The 16,133-nt window shown below is 36.6% G+C and overlaps 2 protein-coding genes across 3 annotated transcripts; one reads left to right on the top strand and one right to left on the bottom strand.

Annotated features, from left to right (window-relative positions):
* The first annotated feature begins 2,434 nt into the window (after positions 1–2,434).
* On the top strand, positions 2,435–4,199 carry LOC122016248 (rust resistance kinase Lr10-like). Of its 2 annotated transcripts, XM_042573482.1 has the most exons (3): positions 2,435–2,549; positions 2,663–2,752; positions 2,844–4,170. In XM_042573482.1, exons 2-3 carry the CDS (start codon positions 2,710–2,712, stop codon positions 4,052–4,054), a joined length of 1,254 nt encoding a protein of 417 aa, XP_042429416.1. In that variant the 5' UTR covers positions 2,435–2,549; positions 2,663–2,709; the 3' UTR covers positions 4,055–4,170. The 2 variants fall into 2 exon arrangements, with proteins under 2 accessions (XP_042429416.1, XP_042429415.1); XM_042573481.1 differs by having other exon boundaries at positions 2,463–2,752; positions 2,844–4,199.
* A 95-nt stretch (positions 4,200–4,294) lies between these two features.
* On the bottom strand, positions 4,295–5,913 carry LOC122016249 (proline-rich receptor-like protein kinase PERK10). Its single transcript, XM_042573483.1, has 4 exons — positions 5,343–5,913; positions 5,150–5,247; positions 4,623–4,695; positions 4,295–4,547 (listed from the first exon to the last, which is right to left on the bottom strand). Exons 1-3 carry the CDS (start codon positions 5,827–5,829, stop codon positions 4,636–4,638), a joined length of 645 nt encoding a protein of 214 aa, XP_042429417.1. The 5' UTR covers positions 5,830–5,913; the 3' UTR covers positions 4,295–4,547; positions 4,623–4,635.
* Positions 5,914–16,133: the final 10,220 nt, after the last annotated feature.

Here is a 16,133-nt window from a genome sequence, read left to right as displayed (position 1 = left end):
TATATATATATATATATATATATATATATATATATATATATATATATATATTAAAAAAAGTTAAATTTTAAAAGTGCTTAGGTTGGCCAATTGGGTTGGCTAGAACAGTTTAAAGGGGCTGACCAAGCTAATCAGAAAAGTCGAATGAGTTGGTTAGGTTGATTGAGTCGCTTAAATGGACAGATTGAGTGGTCGAGCCAACCAGGCTGAAGGAGCTGAATGGGTCGATCAAATCCAAGTAGGGTTAGTCGGGCTGACAAGGTTGGTTGAACTGAACCTAGTCAAGCTGTTGATCATGTCGGTCAAATTGAGTGGGCTGGTGAAATGAGTGGGTCAAGCATTGCTAGTTAAGTTGGTTTTGATGAAGTTGAGCTTGATGAGTAAACCAAATGAGTTGATCGAGTCAAAGCAGTTGGCTGAGCCGAGGAAGCTATAATGCGATCTGGTTGAGTAGATTGGTCAGACGAGTCAAGCATACTAATCAAGTTAGTCAAATAAATCAATTGGGTCGAGCAAGGTGAGTCAAAATAGAGGTGGATATTAAAACTTAGTGTTTCGTTTAGATCGAACCTTTTCTATGTCAAATCACAATAAATCGATCAATTTAATGTATTATGACTTGGTCAACCAACTCGGCTTCCTAAACTCATGGCAATTATTGTTAAATATATACACAAAGATAATATATATATATATATATATATATATATATATATATATATATATATATATATATATATATATATATACTTGTTTATTAAAATTATCAAAAGGATATTTATTATCAAAACAACTCATCCCGTTTCAATCCTTTTTTAATTTTTTTTTAAATAGTTTTATTTTCACACTATCTCACGATTCTTGATAATTTAAGTTAATTTTATTGACCAGAGATGTTCAATCTTATCGTATAGAAATTTTCTATTAGACACTAAGATAAATCAGGAAGTATACGTGGTGACCAATTCAGAAGTCTAGTATCTTATGATTACGCCCTCCATTTGAAGAAAAAAATTCTGCAAATACACCGTATCTGAGGTTTAAACTATAGATACTTGGGTGACAATCTAGATATCCTACTATACTACCATAATCCCGGGAACTATACGGTTATAAATATGATTCTATAGTAGTATAATAATTACACAATAATTACTATAATCATGTAATTGTAATAATTATAATCCTTTGATTATTATAATATCATATCAAACAAATTAAAAGTATTTTCAAAATTTAAAATAGATTGAAATGGGATAAATACACATCATTCACAGTGGAACCATATTTTACCCTATCCAAGCCACAGTGGTTCAGGATCTTTTGGACCAAAAGAGGTCCTATAAATTTATTAGTAGGGTGAACTGTATTCCATCTATTTAATAGGTGGAGTATAATTTACCCCACCAATGAATGAACAGGGATTTAGGATTGATCTAGAGATCTTGGACCAGAAAATCCCTGCTCTATCCAAGCTATAACAAGAAGGTTTACATGTGGTAAAATATAATTTATTCATCCCAATATCCTCCCACTAATATGTCCCTAGGTAAATATGGAAAAAATAAATCATGAATAACTATTGATTATTAATATTAAGATATATAAAAAGACATGCTCGAACCTACAATGTTTAGGAAGAGGTGCAACTCCCTTGATTTTATCCTATCCAAGCTGTAGCCTGAAGACCTACAATGCTAAGAAGGAGGTGCATCTGAATTTGCACTGGGATAAAGGAAGAACTTGTGGGTGAGAGAAACATAACTTGGGAGCTTTTTTTTTTTCAAATAATCCATTAAATTATAATAAAAAATAATTACACTTATCTTAGATATTTTTTACAATTTATCCCTAAATTATATAAAGAACGAGTTCAACTTATAGCCGACAACCAAAAGAATTTTTTTTTTTAAAGAATATACTCTTGTTAAGATTTGATACCTGTCTTCTTATAATAAAACTATTATCCTTCAACTGTCCGCCCCTTGAAGACACTATCAACCCATGCAAGATCGATCCCAAGGGGCCTATAAAATTTCTGTCAAATTGCACATCATTTATGTTATAACAACCAAATAAGATTGAAATGTGATGAAATATTATTTTGATAATTAATAAAAAAGAAGTGTGTTATTTTAACAATTCGAATTAAAAAGAAGACGATCTTTTAATTTCTGAAAAAAATAATAATATGAAAGTTGATTTTAGGTTTTACTTTTGCATATATCACAATCAAAGTCACAAGCTTTCAACTGCCCTCATTATTGAAATTATTTTTTACTCCAAAATAGTAGTCACCTCGCTAGATAAACGATAGCTTAGCAGCCATCACCAGACAGCAACTGCCCCAGCTAACCAATCAAAAAACACAAAAAAAATATACTTGCAATAAGAAAATTTGAGAAATTTGTTTAAGTCTCTTTCATTCTTGATAAGATTTCTTTCATCCATTTAGTGTAAGAAAATAAAGTCTTTCTTCATCATTTGTAACTTTCCCATTTGTACCGAACCAGAAAAACATCTACCATTGTTGATCACTGATCAAGCTCGTAAGTTTCTCTTCTTCCCTCAGTTTATTTCTGCTTCTAAGAAAAGAGTGTATAAAGGAGATCTACCTGTTCTAAAGTTAGTTTTACTGCAAGAGACGATTTTTTTTATGCAGAAAGAAATCCAAGCTTAAGATCCTAAACTACCTCCGCGACTGAGGGGATGGCTTCGGGCTCAGGCGGCCTCTCTGTTGCTGTCATAATAAGTAAGATTTTCTACTTCAGGTTCGATATGTGAAAAGTTTCTTTATTGTTCGAATTTCAATAGTTTAAAAGTTTGAATTTCAAACCTTACAGTATTAGTGATCTTTGGTGGGATAATCCAACTCGTGATAGCAATTTTGGTCATACGATGTGTTCAAAACATGAGAAAGTCGTCGATAGATGCGAGGATGCATCCATCTTGTTCGGAAACTGGATCTATGGATCCTTCCTTGAGCCATGAATCGAGGATTGAAATGAAGCCTATTGAAGAGTTCCTATTTAGGATCATGAAAGAGAAGCCCATTAGATTCACACCTCAAAATCTTGTAGATTTCACCCAAAACTTTGTGGAAAAATTGGGTTCTGGTGGTAATGGAACGGTATTCAAAGGCCAGTTTCCGAATGGAGTACAAGTCGCAGTGAAAGTCCTCCATGGCACCTCGAGCAAGAAAGCCGAGGAGCAATTCATGGCAGAAGTTGGCACCATAGGCAGAACCTATCACCTCAACTTAGTCAAGCTCTATGGTTTCTGCTTCGACGAAATGACAAAGGCGCTCGTGTACGAGTACATGGAGAAGGGATCACTAGACCAGTATTTGTTCGATCAAGCACAAGAGAGGATTGAGTTCAGAAAGCTGTATGAAATCGCAGTTGGCACTGCAAAAGGAATCCGATATTTGCACGAGGAGTGCCAACAAAAGATCGTGCACTATGACATAAAGCCGGCAAACATACTTCTTACAACAGAATTTGTGCCCAAAATCGCCGACTTTGGACTGGCAAAGCTATGTGAGAGGAACAAGCTGAAGACTCATTCAGTGGTCGCATTTGGTGGTCGGGGAACTCCTGGCTATGCTGCACCCGAGATGTGGTCGCCTTCGCCAGTCACCCATAAGGTTGACGTCTATAGCTTCGGCATGCTTCTGTTTGAGATGCTGGGGAAAAGAAAGAATTTTGACGCCAAGCAAGCGGAGAGCAAGGAGTGGTTCCCCGTCTGGGTGTGGAACAGGTTCGAACAAGGCGAGATAAAGAGCATAATTGAAGAAAGTGGGGTCGAAGAGAAGGACAGGGAGAAGGTCGAGAGATTGTGTCTAGTAGCATTGAAGTGTATTCAGCATCAGCCTGAAGAAAGGCCAACTATGAACTGTGTTGTGCAGGTCTTGGAGGGAAGAGATACAAATCCAGTTGTTAACAATCCATTCAAGCATATTGAGCCATATAGTGTCGATATCTCTATGTGGAGCTCAATGACGAGCACAACTGCAACATTCTCAACTAGCACTGGAGTAGGGAGTTCATCATGACAAGATCGAATAAATAGCAAAGTCTTGGAACATGTACCAGCAGTTTACTTTTAAGTTTCTTTCTATTGTCATTATGTTATTACCTATAAAATAGAAACAGAGCTAGTCTATTACTACTATGGATGCTCCAATTGCTCACAATCCACTACTTCTCACAATTAGGACATGATCTGTTAGCATCGATGCTTTTAGCTCCATTCTCAATTGTACATGAGCGATAACAGTAAACATATTGCATCATGGGAAAGAACAATTGCTTTGATTGCTTGCAATTATATAAACAAAGCATGATTTCAGATGAGAGTTCTACTACATTCTTAGACACGCGAATGTGACTGGGTTTACGAATAGCATGACTGAAAATGATAACTAGTAAAAGATCTAGAATTGGCTATACTGGAACATTGAGCTGGTTGGGCCAGACAAGAAAACGGTTGCATCATATATAACTACCAAACAACTTCAAACTTGGAACCAATTCGGAGAAGCTTTTCTGCAACAAATATAGATGGAAAAGATTCACAAGAGGATAGATAAACATGGAGCAGGAGAGGTGACCTGAATATACCTGATGTGAAGTGTCATACAGATTGCTCCTTACAACCGATTTCTTTCAACCGATCACGTTTAACCCCTTCCTTCTGCAGTGGAAAGAAGGCAGAAACAAACTTGATATGAGTTATTATATACCACTGTGGAACTGCCTATACAAACATTTTTAAAACAGAGACCTCAGGAACAGAATACATTCGACAATGGTGTCAAATTAGTATAAACAAGCACCCCGATAAGCATTCACAGAGGCAATAAACCATTCCCATTCCATTCTATTCTACCCAACTAAATGCACTACAAGATATTGGTTCCTAATAACCATCAACCAAACTCATACTAATCGTCCCAGACGAGAAACGACTGATTCGATCTCTTCCAACATCGTCTCTTCAAACGGCATGAATACTAGAATTACCTAAGAATGCCTCCAAAGAGAAGACGTTCTTCCAAAAGACATTCAAGCGCGAGAATCATAAGCCAAAAGCTCGAAACTTTAAAACATATAAACTTGTAGTCTGATACTGAAAGGGAAAAGCTTACCTTTCCAGTATAATCGTAGTAATCGTTCAAGGCCCACTGATATTTTGACTGGTTTAAGCCGAACCAATCCGCTAAACACTCATCCAAGTTCGAATGCACTGAAATTCAAACCGAAGATACAAGCTTCAAGGAAACCCTCATAAATTCAGCAAAAAGGCATCAAATATCGAAATCTGGAAGGACAGAAGAGAACCATCTTGAACTCTGGTAATGGCGTCCCAGAAGAACCCGAACACGGATCCGGATGACTTGGCGGCCTGCTTCTCGACTTGAAGCGGCGGGACCTGCACCGGAGGCGGCAAAGGAGAAGCCTTCTCCGGCAAAGGGACCACCTTTCCAGGGCTAGCGCTAACTATGGGCGAGGAAACCTCCACAGCCATCGGCGAAGGCGAACGGACAGTCGTTTCTGGTAAAAGAGCCACCTTTCCAGGGCTGGAAACAGGCCCGGCCTCAGGGCTCGCGCTTTTCGAACCAGAATCCTCACAAGGCTTCGGGGTGCGCGGAGGGGTGATGAAAACGGTGTACCTCCCGGCCTTCCCAATCACCGGCGGTGGCGGGGCATCGCGAACGCGCACGGCGGCCATTGCACGGCTAGCGGCTAGCGGTAAGCTTTGGGCGGGATTAGGGTTGCTGATTCGGCGAGCACTACAGCCGTTGGACTCGAGGTTTTTGGGCGGCATGCGGAGCGTGGGTTCGCTTTCCCGTTGTTCTTTCTATTACTGCCTCGGCATCGGCCCACCGATCTGCTCCTAATCAAAGAAAGAGGTATAAATAGAGCGGAAATTACATGTCTACCTCAATAATTGGTCGAAATTACATTAATAACTCTATGTTGAGTTATTTTGAGCAGCATGATTTTGCCACATGTTGGTTGCCAGTGTAATTTCATGTTTAAGATGGTGGCAATTTAAGTAATTTCGGGTCTCACAGCATTAAATTCGGTGGGGGAAGCGCTAGCCGTTGGGCTTCTGGCACGAGGAGACCGTTGCGTTGTCTTATTCTCGACCAGCGGTGGGCTCACGGAGCTAAAATGGGATCCTCTATCCTCAAAAATTTCAATCTCTGTGTTTCATTTGTCATCTCAGTTTATTACCGGTGGTCCGTCGACCTGATCAAAATTATTCCTTGGGAGATGAATCCGGGATTTGTCAAAATCTGATCATATTTGAGTAAATTTTCTTCTCTCGTTAATCTGAGCTCCTCAGATGTCGCCAAATTTTGACATCGATGGCACCGACGACGATACCTCTAGATTCACCTTATTCAAAAGTATAGTTTTGACCGATCCAATGATCGTAAGCCGTCGGTGATAAACTGGAGATGATGAGTGAAATACGGAAATAGGAAAAAAATGAGATAAAAAATCCGATCACTACATAGCCAATGTATGAATCTCTTGCGGAGCGACCGTTGCATTGTGGTTTGCGGAGCTGACCATTGCGTTATATAATGTATGCACATACCATTTGATATATTGTTGAATTTTATACGAGAAGACTGATAGCTTTTGTTGGATAACAGCGTCTAAATGCTTGAGTTGGGCCTTGTGACTCATTAATTAGTGGGTTAGTCAGATCTTTCCATATCATAATCATATTAAACTTGTAGGATTTTGCTTTAATTTTACGCAAAACTAGTTGAATGAGCTATGCTAGGCCAAGTAATTATATGGGGTCACTTGCAAGTTAATTACAAGGTTAGCTATTTAACCTACCAACTAGAATCACCGCTCCTAAATATCTGCAAATTGAGACAATGGTCTCTCTATTTAACCGACGAAACAACAAAAGTAAGACAAATAAAAAACAAATGAGACTATATATATCTTTATGCCTATGATTGTATTTTCCTATTCGAGTTCTTATTTCACTAGGCTTAGGGATGTACGAGCTCTATCATACACTTCTCGTGGTAATTAATTACCGGATGGTACTTATACATGGTATGTCAATGTCGAGGCCACTACTGTGTGTTCTTCCATTAACTGAAGAGAATGTGGAGTTGGTGTTGGATGAGGTCAGGCCAAATTTAATGGCAGATGGAGGGAATGTGGCGTTGCATGATATAGATGGCCTGGTTGTGGTGCTGAAGCTGCAAGGAGCATGTGGTTCCTGCCCAAGCTCTACAATGACGCTAAAAATGGGGATAGAAACAAGGCTGATGGATAAAATTCCTGAGTGAGTAGAATGTTGAGAAGGTTAACTGATTCTTCGTACTTAGTTTTATTTCACCGTTATTTCTTCCACAATGGTATCATTAGTTTTTGTATATAGTAAAAAAGAATAATCGGGAAAAAAAAACATCATTTCTTTTTAACAATATTCTTGGCCGAGCATTAATCAATCCAGAGGTTCAGGAGATTGTTCAAGTAGATTACAGAGTTGAATAAATATGACATTTAATCTCAACTTCAGACGATGATCAAAACTCAAGCTTTAATGAACTTCTTAACCGAAGTTCACTATCAAAAATTGGAGGGCACATGGAAGATTTATATAGATGAATCATCAACCTAATAAGACATCGATGTCGGGATACTGCTACTCTCACGTGGCATAAAGACGATTTGCTCGCCCCTAGCGCCCCGGTCAACCCGTCTCTAGGTCAAAAAATATGAGATACTGCTACTCTCGCCCTGAGAGAATGTGTTCTAATTCTTTGTTCCATTGAACTTCCATGTGCCCCAGAGAGGTGTAGTCTCACTGTGCTGTACGACTGAGTTTGAGGCATGTGTAGGCAATCTTGCAAAGTGCTCATGTGCATGACTAGGAAGCTTTGTAAAAAGGGGAAGTCATGTGGACAACTACTAAACCTTGATAGTGAGACTGACTAGGTGGCGTTGGCCATGAATTGTTAACAGGTGGTAGTGATAGGTAGGAAATGTTTGTGTATTATCATCTACTATGTCAACTAACTATTATCGATTTTGACACCGTGAAAGAAAAGAAAACAAAATAACAATAAAAATTGACAATAAGGGAAAAATCTATATTAATCAACTCGTGATTGAACTAATATCGATTTTTACATCATTTTCGACAATGATGTCCAAAAAAAACTTGATGGGCAAAAATAGTAAATGCATGACTATCGTCAAATAATAAAATATTAATTTTATAAGGATTATAAATTGAGGACTAATTAGAATCACTAAATAAATTATCTAGAACAACTGAAATCGTAAGAATTATGAGAGAGAATAAATTGAGAAAGTAAAATAAGTTTTAGGAGAAAATCAATTTTAGAGAGTAATTTTAGGAGTTTCCTTTCACCACGACGACTGTTGACACTTTATATATCATTCTCTCTTACCTCAATATTTATACACATAAAGATGGTCTATCCCGAGATAATCGGTATAGACTTTTAGAATTATGTCGGCCTGCTTACTCATACACGACACCTACTTTTAAGATATCATTACTATAGTGATTGCTTTCTAATGGAGGTCTATGTCATGATTGTTGGTGCAATTTTCTTAGATCAAGGTTGACCAATTTGACCAAGCTTGAGTTTGTTGGAGTGTATACTAAAAACCTAAACTTTGTAAACATTCATTATGAATAAAGAATCACATTTGGTCAAATTGTCTACATTTGTTTGTAGTTGTTCATTTAATTTATATTGTAGATAACATAGTATGTGGTGTCACATACAGAAGATGATGTTATCAGTACCTTATAAATTATAAACAGTAGCTCACGACCAAAATGGAAAGGAACAAACCATTAGAAGGTCGTAGTATAATTAGGTATTAGTTTATCTTGACTATATAATTACACTAGTACACTCAGAGTGTATTGAGTAGGACCATTTGAGGTCGTTTCTTTTATACTGACTTTATAAAGGAACAAAGACCTCGGTTATTATGGAAGTGTGTACTCTTAATCCTAATATAATAACAAGCATATATATTTGATATTTATTTCTTTAATTTATCAATGGGTGAGATTTAGTTCGATGAATCAATAAGCCCGATAAGTTGGGAAATGATATCACTTATAGTGTGTGTTGTTGATTATAGAAGGAAGCGTGTCCTAGAGATACTAGGTTGATAATGTCCTCAAGAGGAGCTCATAAGGATTGTCATGTTAAACCTGCAGGTGGACTTACATGACAATAAGGTTGAGTGGTACTACTCTTAGATTTAGATATTAATTAAATGAGTTGTCAGTAACTCACTTAATTAGTGGACATTCGATATCTTAAACACAGGGAGACTAACACACTCATAATAAGAAGGAGCCCAAAAATGTAATTTGGGATTGGTGCGGTAGTTCAATAATAGTTCTCTAGTGGAATGAATTATTATTGATAAAATTAAGTTGTGTGTTCGGGGCGAACACGGGATGCTTAATTTTATCGGGAGACCAAAACAAATTCCTCCTCTCGGTCCCTATCGTAGTCTCTTATTTATAGAGTATTATACCCACCTATACCCACCTTCTATACCCACCCAAAGGGGGCCGGCCAAGCTAGGGCCGGCCTAGGTGGGTGGCTGGCCCTAGCTTGAACCCAAGCTAGTGGGGGCCGGCCAAATTAAATTAAAAAGGAATTTTAATTTTAATTTTTATTATGTGGAAGAAATAATTTATTAAAGAGAATTAAAATTAAAATATCTCTCTTATAAAAGATCTACAAAAGATTAAAGAAAGAGATTAGATCTCTTTCCTTATTTGTAGATTGGTGAGATATTTTATTTTCTCTTTAAAAATTATTCACATGTTGTAAAATTAAAATTATAGAAATTTCCTTTTATCAACCATGAAGAGATTTTTGAAGAGAAATTTTATTTTTTAAAATTTCTGGAAACAAATTAGGAAGTTTTAATTTGTTGATTAAAACTTGTCTAAATTGTTTCCCCTTGATGTGGCCGGCCAATATAGATTAAATTGGGAAATTTTATTTTATTTTTCTCAATTAAATCATGTCAAGGAAATTAAGGAAATTTTATTGTAATTAAATTTCCTAATTTGCCTAGGCCAAGGAATATAAAAGAAGGGGTGAGGGTGTCTTCATGAGACACAACCTCTATTATTTCTCTCCCTCTTTTATTCCTTGGATTGGCCGGCCATCCTCTTCCTCTCTCCCTCTTTGTGGTGGTCGAATCTCTCAAAGGCTTGGAGCTCTTGTGGCGGCCGGATACTACTTGGAGAAGAAGAAGAAGAAGAAGGAGAGAAAGCTAGCATCTCTTGGAGCTTGGTTGGTGTTTTGTTCTTCATCCTTGGTTAAGCTTCTTTTGTGGCCGAACCTAGATAGGAGGAGAAGAAGGTGGTTGGTGGTTTCTCATCTTGGAAGATCGTTGCCCACACAACGTCCGAGGTTAGAAGAGGAATACGGTAGAAGATCAAGAGGTTTTTATACAAGGTATAACTAGTAATTTTTCTTTCCGTATCATACTAGTTATTTATGGAAATAATACCAAATACAAGAGGCTTACGTTCTAGAATTTCGAATATGTTTTTCGATGTTGTGTTCTTTTGTTTTTTCTTTTCCTTGTGATTTGATTGTTCTCTTCGGTTAACCTAAAGTTATTTTAGGAAATTAAATATTAGATTTCTATAAAATATTTTGTCTAGTCGGTGGTGGTTGCTCCCATATCCAAGAAGGTCATGTGCCTCGCCACGTCAGTACTGGGAACCGATTATGGAAATTAATATTTAATGGAATTAATAACTTAAGGTGATTTGGGTCGAACGTGTTAAGTTCCGCAGGAGATCCAAGTCAAAACCTAAAAGAACAAATAGATTAAGTTTTGGATCAAACGTGTTAAGTTCCGCAGGCGATCCAAAATTTAATTTAAAAGAACACATGGTAGCTAGGAAAAGGTTCAGACCTTTGTACAAAATTTTTGTACAGTGGAACCTCTAGGTTTTCCGAGTAGCAACCAACAATTGGTATCAGAGCTAGGGTTTTACCTCTGTGTATTTGGTATTAGGTTAATTATGCACATGTCATACATAATTTAGGCAGGTTAATAGTAGGATGTGCTAACTTTGTGGATGCAGGATCCAACTATTATGACTTTTAGTTATTATGTGTGTGATTGGACCCTTGGACATGTCAAGGGCATTTATATGTGTGTGCATGATTGTATTAAAATACAGCAGGAGCTGTATTTAGTTTTATTAGGATTTTATTTTTGATCTAGATACATGTACATTCCTTTTATGGAATATAGGATCAAAAATGTAAAATTCTATTTATGTCGCGGATCGAATCTTGCAAAGCGTGGAACCTTCTAAGGACCAGAGGCGCAGCGGAACAAGGAGCAAGATGGATGCGACAGCTAGACCCGGTAGCGGTGGCCAAATATGGCAGCAACTTGGGATGACAACACACGGAGGACAACTAGAGATAAAAGTCATAATAGTTGAAAATTAGATTTTCTATTTATTGCTTTTATATTGTGCTGTGTGTGCATGTTAGTTTACAAGTTTAATAGGCTAGCATAGTTAAAATTCCTCATTTATAAATAACTAAGTGGGAGAGGGATTTTTAAGTAAATCTCATAGTCTCCATTACTGGTTTGTAAGTGATGCAAACAAGCTTGCGCGTTGGCTCTGAGTGCCTTCCTCCATAACGGATGAGCTTGTTTGTGGATCACTAGAACAGACTTCCATTTTTGGATTACTATAGGAAGTTAATTAAGAGCGTGTGATCTTCCCCAATGGAAGGGACATAATCTTATAAATGGACTTAGTGTCAAGTAATGGTATACACTTAGATAGGGCTGTAAATGAACCAAGCGTTCGTGAACAAGCTTGGTGTTCGGCTTGGTAAGAGCTTGTTTATGTTTGTTTAATATACATAGGATTAATTAAACAAACAAGCTTGAACAGCTCGTTAAGCTAAACAAACAAGCTTGAACACATATGTATTCAGCTCGTTAACGTTCGTGAACAATGTTCGTGAACAACATTCGTGAACAATGTTCACGAACCATATTTATTAATAAAACTCTTTTCAATATCCTAAATAAATAATTAAATAAAATAAAATAAATAAATTTAAATTATCAATCTTAATAACCAATCAAATAATTAAAAGTTTCAAACAATCAAACAAGCTTGAATTGAGAGCTTGATAACATCTAAACGAACCAAGCTCAAGCCAAGCTCAAACCAAGCTCAAGCCAAGCTCGAACCAAGCTTAAGTCAAGCTCGAACCAAGCTCAAGTCAAGCTTGAATTGAGAGCTTGATAACATCTAAACGAACCAAGCTCAAGCCAAGCTTCAAACAAGCTCAAGCTCATAAAAAATAAACCAAGCCAAGCTTGAACACTCATTTCAAAAGCTTGGTTCATTTTAAGCTCGACTCGGCTTGGCTTGGTTATCTTATCAAACAAGATTGAACACCCCAAAGCTCGGCTCGGCTCGGCTTGTTTACAGCCCTACACTTAGACACATCTAATAGTATCCTCCCCATAGGAGTCACTGCTATTATTTGTGTGACCAAATGTTACCAACTATTAATTTTATTTGTGAAAAAGTTAGGTTGACAAGATAATAAAATTAATGGGTTAAAACCCTCCTTTTACAAATGTTGAATTTGTATACGTCCATACTAACGTGGCATACAAAATTCACGGTGTTATGAGGTGTTGGTTAATTTAAAATAGTATTGTTTGAGGAATCAATATTATTCTAAATTTAGAGTTCTGACCAAAAGTTATTTGTGATTCTTAGGATGACTTTCAACCCACTGTCCATCATACTTCAACAGAATAGACTTACTGGACCTAATTACTGTTGGTTGCTACTCGGAAAACCTAGAGGTTCCACTGTACAAAAATTTTGTACAAAGGTCTGAACCTTTTCCTAGCTACCATGTGTTCTTTTAAATTAAATTTTGGATCGCCTGCGGAACTTAACACGTTTGATCCAAAACTTAATCTATTCGTTCTTTTAGGTTTTGACTTGGGTCTCCTGCGGAACTTAACACGTTCGACCCAAATCACCTTAAGTTATTAATTCCATTAAATATTAATTTCCATAATTGGTTCCCAGTACTGACGTGGCGAGGCACATGACCTTCTTGGATATGGGAGCAACCACCACCGACTAGACAAAACCTTTTATGGAAAGCTAATATTTAATTTCCTAAAATAACTTTAGGTTAACCGAAAAGAACAATCAAATCACAAGGGAAAGAAAAACAAAAGAACACTATATCGAAAACAAATTCGAAACTCTAGAATCGTATGCCTCTTGTATTTAGTATTATTTCCAAAAATAACTAGTATGATGCGGAAACAAAAATTACTAGTTATACCTTTTAGAAAGACCTCTTGATCTTCTACCGTATTCCTCTTCTAACCTCGGACGTTGTGTGGGCAACGATCTTCCGAGATGAGAACCACCAAACACCTTCTTCTTCCTTACAAGTTTCGACCATCAAAACTTCTCCTAGGATGAAGAGGTTCGGCCACCACCACCATGCTCCAAGGGATGCTAGAAAAGAGGCTTCTTTTCTCTCCTTCTTCTCCTTGTTAGATCCGGCCACCAAAGCTATCTTCACCATGAGAAGGTTTCGGCCACACAAAGGAGAGGAGAGGAAAGAAAGGGCCAGCCACACCCAAGGAGAAAAGAGAGGAAAAATAGAATAGAGTCGTTAGCATTGAAGCCTCCTCTACCCCCTCTTTTATAATCCTTGATCTTGGCAAATAAGGAAAATTTAATAAAAACTTCCTTAATTCTTTTGCCATGAAAAGGAAAATTTATTTAATTAAAAATAATTTTCTCTTCTCAATTTATTTGGCCGGCCACCTCTTTCCCCAAAACAAGGAGAGTTTTAATTAAAACAAAAATTAAAACTTCCTAATTTGTTTCTAGAAATTTATAAAAATTTCTCCAATAATTTTAATCCCTTCATGATTGGTTAATAAAAAGAAATTTTATAAATTAAAATCTTTCTTTTAAACATGTGGATAATTTCCAAAAAGGAAAGTTATCTCTAAAAATTAAAATCTCCTTTCAATCTACAAATAAGGAAAGATATTAAATCTTTTCTTAATCTTTTGTAGAAACTAATAAAAGAGAATTTTTAATTTTTAAACTTTCTTTTAAATCATGAATATAATTAAAAGGAAAGTTTTTACCAAAATTAAAATCAACCTTTTAATCTACAAATAAGGAAAGAGATTTTAACTCTTCTCTTAATCTTTTGTAGAATCTTATAAAAGGAAGGATTTAAATTTTTAAACTCTCTTTTAAATTATATTATCCACATAAGAAAAATTTTAAAATTAAAATTCCTTTTTATTTTAATAAGGACGGCCACATGAATTCACCCATGAACATACCCATGGCCGGCCCTAGCTTGGTCTCCAAGCTAGCTTGGCAGGCCCCTATAGGATGGGTAAGAAGGTGGGTATAGGTGGGTATAGTACTCTATAATTAAGAGGCTACGATAGGGACCGAGAGGAGGAATTGGTTTTGGTCTCCCGATAAAATTAAGCATCCCGTGTTCGCCCCGAACACACAACTTAATTTTATCAATAATAATTCATTCTACTAGAGAATTATTATTGAACTACCGCACCAATCCCAAATTACATTTTTGGGCTCCTTCTTATTATGAGTGTGTTAGTCTCCCTGTGTTTAAGATATCGAATGTCCACTAATTAAGTGAGTTACTGACAACTCATTTAATTAATATCTAAATCCAAGAGTAGTACCACTCAACCTTATTATCATGTCGGACTAAGTCCACCTGCAGGGTTTAACATGACAATCCTTATGAGCTCCTCTTGAGGACATTATCAACCTAGTATCTCTAGGACATAGTTTCCTTCTATAATCAACAACACACACTATAAGTGATACCATTTCCCAACTTATCGGGCTTATTGATTCATCGAACTAAATCTCACCCATTGATAAATTAAAGAAATAAATATCAAATATATGTGCTTGTTATTATATTAGGATTAAGAGCACACACTTCCATAATAACCGAGGTCTTTGTTCCTTTATAAAGTCAGTATAAAAGAAACGACCTCAAATGATCCTACTCAATACACTCTGAGTGTACTAGTGTAATTATATAGTCAAGATAAACTAATACCTAATTACACTACGACCTTCTAATGGTTTGTTCCTTTCCATTTTGGTCGTGAGCTACTGTTTATAATTTATAAGGTACTGATAACATCATCTTTTGTATGTGACACCACATACTATGTTATCTACAATATAAATTAAATGAACAACTACAAACAAATGTAGACAATTTGACCAAATGTGATTCTTTATTCATAATAAATATTTATACCAAAAGCTAGGCTTTTAGTATACACTCTAACAATCTCCCACTTATACTAAAAGACTAAGCTGCCATATATGCTGCCATACATCTGATTCCCATGCCTTTCAAAAAGCTCTTGCCTTAAGGACCTTAGGTTATCATCTGATGAAATCTAGGCGGCAACAACTTCTCCTCGTTATACAATTTCTCGTATTGGGTAGTACTTGCGCTCTATTGTGTTTACTTGGCTTATAGACTCATGGTTTCTTCGAGTTTGTTACTGCACCATTATTATTACAATAAATTGTAATAATCTTTGGACAAACTAGAAATCATATCTAAGTCTATCTTGAGGTAATTAAGTCATTCAGCTTTTATGGCTACCTCAGAGGCTTGCCATATACTCAGCTTCTATGGTGGAGTCCAGAAAAACACCTATGTTTATCACTCTTCCATAGTTATGACTTTTCCTCCTAAAGTAAACACAAAACCCCGAGGTCGACTTATTATTGTCCCTATCCGATTGGAAGTCAAAATCCGTGTAACCCACAGGGACCAAATTAACTGCCTTGTAAGCTAGCATATAGTCTCTAGCGCCTCTAAGGTACTTTAATATATGCTTTACTGCAGTCCAATGTCCTTGTCTAGAGTTACTTTGATATCTGCTAACTATGCCCTTGGCAAAACAGATTTCTGATCTCGTGCATAGCATACATTAGGTTGTCTAACTGCCGAA

Source organism: Zingiber officinale, chromosome 8B, assembly GCF_018446385.1.
Source record: "Zingiber officinale cultivar Zhangliang chromosome 8B, Zo_v1.1, whole genome shotgun sequence".
NCBI classification, from domain to species: domain Eukaryota; kingdom Viridiplantae; phylum Streptophyta; class Magnoliopsida; order Zingiberales; family Zingiberaceae; genus Zingiber; species Zingiber officinale.
Note: the sequence above shows the minus strand (reverse complement) of the source record. Positions and strands in the feature narration are given on the sequence as shown.

Excerpts from the sequence above, each read along its gene's own strand:
- LOC122016248 (XM_042573481.1), top strand. The coding sequence starts at position 2,710 with ATGGCTTCGGGCTCAGGCGGCCTCTCTGTTGCTGTCATAATAA. Across the intron at positions 2,753-2,843 it reads CTCTGTTGCTGTCATAATAA|TATTAGTGATCTTTGGTGGG; the intron begins GTAAGATTTTCT and ends CAAACCTTACAG.
- LOC122016249 (XM_042573483.1), bottom strand. The coding sequence starts at position 5,829 with ATGCCGCCCAAAAACCTCGAGTCCAACGGCTGTAGTGCTCGCCGAATC. Across the intron at positions 5,248-5,342 it reads CATTACCAGAGTTCAAGATG|TGCATTCGAACTTGGATGAG; the intron begins GTTCTCTTCTGT and ends TTTGAATTTCAG. Across the intron at positions 4,696-5,149 it reads ACTACGATTATACTGGAAAG|AAGGAAGGGGTTAAACGTGA; the intron begins GTAAGCTTTTCC and ends TTTCCACTGCAG.